This window comes from Anomaloglossus baeobatrachus, chromosome 5 (genome assembly GCF_048569485.1).
Source record: "Anomaloglossus baeobatrachus isolate aAnoBae1 chromosome 5, aAnoBae1.hap1, whole genome shotgun sequence".
Taxonomy (NCBI): domain Eukaryota; kingdom Metazoa; phylum Chordata; class Amphibia; order Anura; family Aromobatidae; genus Anomaloglossus; species Anomaloglossus baeobatrachus.
Window position 1 is genome coordinate 525,436,828 of NC_134357.1, and position 7,990 is coordinate 525,444,817.

At 47.6% G+C, this 7,990-nt stretch overlaps 1 protein-coding gene across 1 annotated transcript in view; it reads left to right on the forward strand.

Moving 5' to 3' along the window:
- LOC142312097 (uncharacterized) overlaps window positions 1-6,876 on the forward strand; it is a 66,213-nt gene extending 59,337 nt beyond the window's left edge. Inside the window, 1 exon segment of the mRNA XM_075350976.1 lies at window positions 6,257-6,876. Coding sequence (XP_075207091.1) covers window positions 6,257-6,850 — 594 coding nt within the window. The 3' untranslated portion in view covers window positions 6,851-6,876.
- The last annotated feature ends 1,114 nt before the right edge of the window (window positions 6,877-7,990 follow it).

The window sequence follows — 7,990 nt, forward strand, 5'->3', positions numbered from 1 at the left end:
TATATGTTCCCTTATTATCTCCAGTAATTTTTTTATAACTATTATTATTATTACTACATGTTATTCCTTATAATTTTAGATGCCATTCAGACACCTACATTATTGGATTTTCTCAGTTTAGATCATCTATATAACATTTTCCTGATTCCTGATTAACCGGTGAAGGATGAATAGGATCAGGGACAAGATGGCGGAGAGGATATTACACCTCACCCTAGAAATCCTCTTCCAGCTTAATGGAGAGGTGAGAGATTCTGATGATGTCACATTACATCATTCTTATCTATGGGAATAACAGATGGACAGAACTGGAGAGGTGAGGACTCTGGAAATGTCTGTAGTGAGATTTATTAATGTGTCTCTCCATAACCAGGATTACACAGTAGTGAAGAAGACCTCTAGTGACCGCTGTAAGGCTCCTGTGTCTGAGGGATGGAGAAGACCTCTGAGCCCAATCACGGGGCCTTCACTTCACCCCTTGATACATGAGGACATCAATGACCAGAAGATTCTAGAACTCACCTACAAGATGATTGAGCTGCTGACTGGAGAGGTGACACTGCTGGGAATGCTGGGACATTATACAGTAATGCTATGAAGAGATCGGGGGATGACGGTATCATTGTATGTGTCAGGTTCCTATAAGGTGTCAGGATGTCGCCATCTATTTCTCCATGGAGGAGTGGGAGTATTTAGAAGGACACAAAGATCTGTACAAGGACGTAATGATGGAGGATCCGCAGCCCCTCACATCACCAGGTAATAGACAGGACTAAATAAATAATCTATATATATATAATTGCCTTATTCTGTCTGTCTGTCTGTCTGTCTGTCTGTCTTGCTCCAAAATTGTGTCCTTACAGTGACAACCGTCTGATTGGCCCCGCCTCTCCACACGGATTGGCCGCCCCCCGCATGGATTAACCGTTTGGCTAGGCCACGTCCCCCGCACGCGATGCCCGCTAGGCCACGCCCCCGCACGCAATGCCCGCTAGGCCACGCCCCTGCATGTGATGCCCGCTAGGCCACGCCCCCTCACACTATGCCCACTAGGCCACGCCCCCTCACACTATGCCTGCTAGGCCACGCCCTCCCTCACACTATGCCCGCTCGGCCACGCCCCACACACACGTTGGACACCTGTACACCTCCCCCCCAGGACAACTCCTCCCATTATACTCCTCTTTCCCTAGGACTACTCCCATTATACTCCTCCTATTATAATCCTCCTATTATACTCCTCTCTGAGGTGTTCACAGCATGCGGGATGGAGCACGCTGGGGAGTGCAGCATGGGGGATGGAGCACGATCGGGGGGTGCAGCATGGGGGGTGGACCACGATGGAGGGTGCCCAGAATGGGGGGATGAAACACGATAGGGGGTGCGCAGCATGGGGGATGGAGCACGATGGGGGGTGCCCAGAATGGGGGGATGAAACATGATGGGGGGTGCGCAGCATGGGGGATGGAGCACGATGGGGGGTGCAGCATGGGGGATGGAGCACGATGGGGGGTGCCCAGAATGGGGGGATGAAACACGATGGGGGGTGCGCAGCATGGGGGATGGAGTACGATGGGGGGTGCGCAGCATGGGGGATGGTGCACGATGGGGAGTGCAGCATGGGGGATGGAGCACGCAGGGGGGTGCAGCATGGGGGGTGGACCACGATGGGGGGTGCCCAGAATGGGGGGATGAAACACGATGGGGGGTGCACAGCATGGGGGATGGAGCACGATGGGGGATGCGCAGCATGGAGGAAGGAGCACGATGGGGGATGCGCAGCATGGGGGAAGGAGCACGATGGGGGGGTGGACCACGATAATGCTGCATGAACTGTTCACTAGCACAAAGTGCTATTAACTGCATGGACTGTGTGTAAACCAGGCTTGGGGGACCTTTTTTCTGCCGTAGGCCATTTGGAATTTTCTACCGACCTTCCAGAGCCACAAAGAATTATCAGCTTGAAAATCACACTAAAATATTTGGTGAAACAATTAATTAACTCACCACTACACCTCCTACTGTGGCGGGTGGAGCTGCTTCTCTTTGGTGTGGCTGTTATGTTCGGTGATATTGATCATGTTGCTTCTCACAACTATTTTTCCAGAGTTGCCTCGATCTGGAGCACAGTCAATAGATTGGTAAATCATATACATCACATAGGAGACGCTGGTGACACATCACAGGAGGGGCTGGGGGCATATATACATTACAGAAGGGGCTGGGGACATGTACCCATCACAGGAGGGGCTGGGGACATCTATACATCACAGGAAGAGCTGGGGGCATATACACATCACAGGAGAGGCTGGGTCTCGGACATTACTGGGGGGACATGGACAGTACTGGACGTGGCAAGAACAGGACTGGGGAACATGAACAGGACTGAGGGAGCACAGACATCACCAGGGGGACACAGACAGCACTTGGGTGGTGGCACAGAGCACTGGGGGGGTGGCACAGAGCACTTGGGGGATGTCACAATATTAGGGGGGTATTCAGTACTGGGTGGAGGGCTTACACCAGCGGGAGGCAGGCAGGAGGCTCACAGCAGCGGGAGCCAGGCAGGAGGTTCGCAGCAATGCAAGAAAGTTCCAAGGTATCCAGCTCACCTGTTCCTCCAAGTGCATGGCATTTGTCCAAGAGAATCCAAGAAAAACTTTGTTCCAGCACATACGGAGTATAAATACAGGGGGACAGACAGCACTGTTGGTGGGGTGGCACAATATTAGGGGGGTATTCAGTACTGCATGGAGGGCTCACAGCAGCAGGAGGCAGGCAGGAGGTTTGCAACAGCGGGAGGCAGGCAGGAGGTTTGCAGCAGCGGGAGGCAGGCAGGAGGTTTGCAGCAGCGGGAGGCAGGCAGGAGGTTTGCAGCAGCGGGAGACAGGCAGGAGGTTTGCAGCAGCGGGAGACAGGCAGGAGGTTTGCAGCAGCGGGAGACAGGCAGGAGGTTTTCAGCAGCGGGAGACAGGCAGGAGGTTTTCAGCAGCGGGAGACAGGCAGGAGGTTTTCAGCAGCGGGAGACAGGCAGGAGGTTTTCAGCAGCGGGAGGCAGGCAGGAGGTTTGCAGCAGCGGGAGGCAGGCAGCAGGTTTGCAGCAGCGGGAGGCAGGCAGCAGGTTTGCAGCAGCGGGAGGCAGGCAGCAGGTTTGCAGCAGCGGGAGGCAGGCAGCAGGTTTGCAGCAGCGGGAGGCAGGCAGCAGGTTTGCAGCAGCGGGAGGCAGGCAGCAGGTTTGCAGCAGCGGGAGGCAGGCAGGAGGTTTGCAGCAGCAAGAGGCAGGCAGGGGGTTTGCAGCAGTGGGAGGCAGGCTGGGGGTTTGCAGCAGCGGGAGGCAGGCAGGGGGTTTGCAGCAGCGGGAGGCAGGCAGGAGGTTTTCAGCAGCGGGAGGCAGGCAGGAGGTTTTCAGCAGCGGGAGGCAGGCAGGAGGTTTTCAGCAGCGGGAGGCAGGCAGGAGGTTTTCAGCAGCGGGAGGCAGGCAGGAGGTTTGCAGCAGCGGGAGGCAGGCAGGAGATTCGCAGCAGCGGGAAGCAGGCATGAGGCTCGCTGCACCGGGAGGAGGGAGGGAGGTTCACAGCATTGGGAATAGGGAGGTTCACAGCAGCGTGAGGCAGAAGGTTCACTGCATCGGTAGACGGGTACAACAGGGATCCCGGTAAACCTACTGCTCCTGTTCGTCTGTGGGACGGAAGCGCAGTGATCTCATGCTTACCTTACCCACAAAGTGCGTCCTCATCACTCTGGCACAGGACAGCCAACAAACTGAGAATTTAATTGTATGCTCACCACATACACATGATTTAAAGGGCCGGCAACCGACAACAGCAGCTGCCATCTGAGCACTGCGGTCCCCCGGAATGTGCCCAGGGGCCACATAAAAAGTCATAAGGGGCCGGAGGTTCCCCACCCCTGGCGTAAACAGAAGATATGAGGGACCAGATGAGGAAATGGTTAGATTAATTAGGTGTAATGCACATACCGGTGTCTCCTCGCTGTCCTGTCCCCCTCCCCCAGCGGGGATGCCGGTATAGGTGTTACATCAGGTATAATCGTGGGACGGTGTAAAAAAAAAACAACGCATATTTAAAACTGGGATTACTGGGAATTAATCAAATTGTCTGGAGTAGTGCATTCCAAAGAACTAGGGCAGCGCGAGAGAAGTCTTGGAAATAGTAGTGGAAGGTTCAGATTATTAAGGTTGTTAGTCTTAGGCAATTCGTGAAACAGAGAGGGCGGTAGACAAAGATGAGACAGGAGATGTAGAAAGGTGCTGAACTGTGTAGAGCTTAATGGGAGAGAGTAATAATGTATTGGGAAATAAGAGATATATTTAGCAGCGGAGTTCTGGCTGACAGATGTTCAGATGGTTTTTTAAGTAATGGGTGTATAATGGCATGTTTGAAGCCGGAGAGCAAGATACCAGATGAAAGGGAGAGGATAAATATTTTAGCTAGGTGGGTGGCGATAGAGAAAGGGACTGGAAGAGGTAAGAGGCAGTGGCATAACTAGAGATTGATGGGCCCTGTTGCAAAAGTTGGACCTGGGCCCCCCTCCAACATGTTGGTCAGATCTAAATCCTATAAAGACATACAAGTAGTGCTCCTCCCCCATTATGTAGTAATGTCCCCTATCCTGTTGTAATGTATCCCAGCTTGGGCTCCTTCCTTGTAAATATGTCCCCTTTCCTGGTATATATGCCCACATATTGGTATATACTGTCCCCCTCCTTTGCCCATCCTGGTATATACTGTCCCTTCCTGGTATATACTGCCCCCCTCCTGGCATATGCTGTCTCTCTGGTATATACTGTCCCTGTCCGGGTCCCATCCTGGTAAATACTGTCCCCCTCCTGGTATATACTCTCTCCCTCCTGGTATTTACTGTCCCACTCCTGGGGCCCTCCTGGTATATACTGTCTTCTTCCTGGTATATATTGTCCGGCTCCTGGGGCCCTCCTGGTATATACTGTCCCTATCCTGGTAAATATGTATTTGTTCTAACGCAAAACCCCCCCATTGTACTCCACCTCCCCGTCTCCCAAGTCGTGTGGTGTCCTCCTGTGTAGCCAGCAATCAGAAGCCGGCACCTTTCATTGGCGTCTGTGGTGTGGTAATGCATGACGTCATTGTCGTGCGCCGCCTTCAGTCACTGGGACTCCGATAAAAGCTACTGGATTCTGTTTGGGCGGCAGTGTGCATTTCAGTTAGATCTGAACTCTCAGACATACATTCAGCTAGGGCCGACGGGACCGCCGGACCCGGTCACAATCAAGATCCCTATGACCGCGATCGTTCCGACCCTGGTGAGAGGGAATAGTTTGGAGGAGGTTGATAGCTGCGGGCCCTGTGGTGCCGATGTGCTAGTTGTGTGGAGCAGGGTGGTGTGGTGGGTGTCCCAGATGCTCTGTCAGCAGTGCGGTCTTCAAATAATGGCACCCGGAGTCTGCGCATGTGCAGATAGAACTCTCGCCTCAAGATTTCATCTGCACACACGCTGCCTTCGGCCCACTGATTTCCCAGCAGCGGTCTTGAGGAAAATAGCGCCTTACGGTGCCATGTGCGCGGATGAGATCTCGGTTTGTCATTGGGCCAAGAGCTCAATCTGCGCCTCTGCCGACTTACGGCACCATTTCTTTGAAGCCCGCACTGCCAACTGAGCATCTGGCACACCTGCCGCATGGCCTGCATCGCCCTACTCCAGCACTGCCCCTGCCTCTTGTGACCCCGCTCCACCACCGCTGCTGCCTCCCCTCCTGTAAGACACCACCAGAGTTTGTCAGACCCCCTTTTTCTTTCACCTATTTTTTTTTTCTCTAAATTTGGGTGCGTCTTATAATCCTGTGCGTCTTGTAAGACAAAAAATATGGTAACTGTTATAAAATACTAATATATTTAAATTATATAACCAAAATTAAAAGAAAATATAAATTTTATTATTGGTAGGTGATCGTTTCGGAAGCTCAAAAAAACATGAAATATCTACAGATTTTACAGCGGATGACCGTGGTATTGCACAGAATACACATGAACAGCCTGTCATTGTCCCATCTATTCCCTTAGTACCTCACAGTGTATATAAAGTATGTTACCCTGTCCAACTGCTTTTTGTTCCTGATTCATTACAGACTAAGCAAATTCAAAATGAAAGTAAGGATGATGAACATCAAAGGATTGAAATGGGAGAGACTTCATATTCATTTTCTCAAAATAGGATATTTGTTCCAGACAGAAGTTCTGTTGTTATAAATGAGAAAGAGGAGAAATCATTCTCATGTTCCGAATGTGGGAAATGTTTTAAACAGAGATCAGATCTTGCTAACCATCAGAGAGTTCACACAGGAGAAAAGCCATATTCATGTTCAGAATGTGAGAAATCTTTCAACCAAAAGACACATCTTAATAGACACCAGAAATGTCACACAGGAGTGAAGCCATATACATGTTCAGAATGTGAGAAATCTTTCAACCAAAAGATACATCTTAATAGACACCAGACACGTCACACAGGGGTGAAGCCGTACTCCTGCTCTAAATGTGGGAAATGTTTTGTTCAGAAATCAGAACTTGAATCACATGAAAGAAAGCACACAGGGGAGAAACCATTTTCATGTTCAGAATGTGGCAAATGTTTTGCCGCAAAATCAGGTCTTAATGTACATCTGAGCGATCACACCGGGATGAAGCCATATTCATGCTGTATATGTGGGAAATGTTTTGTTCATAAATCAATGCTTGATTTACATGAGAGAAGGCACAGAGGGGAGAAACCATATTCATGTTCAGAATGTGGCAAATGTTTTATTGCAAAATCAGACCTTAATAAGCATCTGAGAGTTCACATGAGGAAGTAGTAATTACCTTTTTGCTTCTTTACTTGTCAATAACACAAATTTGTAATAAAGCATACAGCAATTATAGTCAAGTAATATTCCATACATTAGAATGGGAGAGAAATTTAAAACCCTAAATAATTATTTAAAAATTATTTGCAATTGCCAATAAATGTTTTTATTCTAAAATATAAATTGCACTCAAAAAACATCTATAAATCAGCCAGGTGTCAAGCCTTATTAACATTTGTAGGTATAACTGCATTTCAAACTTCTGTTTGCCAATCATTAAGAAATGTTTATTGGAATAACTTTGGTCTATCTTAGTTTTTACATGCATAACCCAGGCTGACTGGCTCTGGAAATCTTACAACTTAGAAATTGTCTGAATCTTATTTATTGGGATTTACACGGAGACCCTGTTTTAAGCGGTCAGTGTAGAGCACAGGATAAATGTGAACCAAGGATTATTACGATTTTCACGAGGGTTAACGAACCAATAATAGTTCTTATTTTTATTTTTGTGTGGTTCATCAAGACTGCTTTATTCTTAATTGTTGCACTATGCATTGAATATTTATTTTAGTACTATTTTTGGGTTAATAACTTATTTTTTTTCACTTTTTTTCAGATGGACAATGAAAAAAATAGTAATTCAGATGTTGTTTTTATATTTTATTTTGCATCTTTCAAAATAAGACAGCTTTATTCTTCAAATCAGTAAAATTACAGCTATACCAGATTTATACATTTTTTATGCTTTGCTGCTTTTACACACTAAAAACAATACTTTTCAAAAATGAATTTGTTTTTGCATTGCCATATTCTGAGAGCTGTAACCTTTTATTTTTTTGCCAAATAAGCCAGATTATAGCTTGTTTTTTGTAAAACTATTTGACATTTCATTTCTACAATTTTTTTTTTTTACATGTCTTTTTTATCACTTTTTATAAAATGCTTGTGTGTCAGTTTGATGCGGCGATACCAATTATGTCAACTTTGCTTATTTTTGTTTAAACGCAAATTCTGCATTTTTAGTGGCAAAAAGTTTTTTTTGTGATTTGAGTGCGTTTCTTTTCCTGCGTTTTTGAACTTTTTTTATGTATTTTAACTTTTTTTTTTACTTTTCCACTTTGTCCCATGCAGTAACATGGATATTTG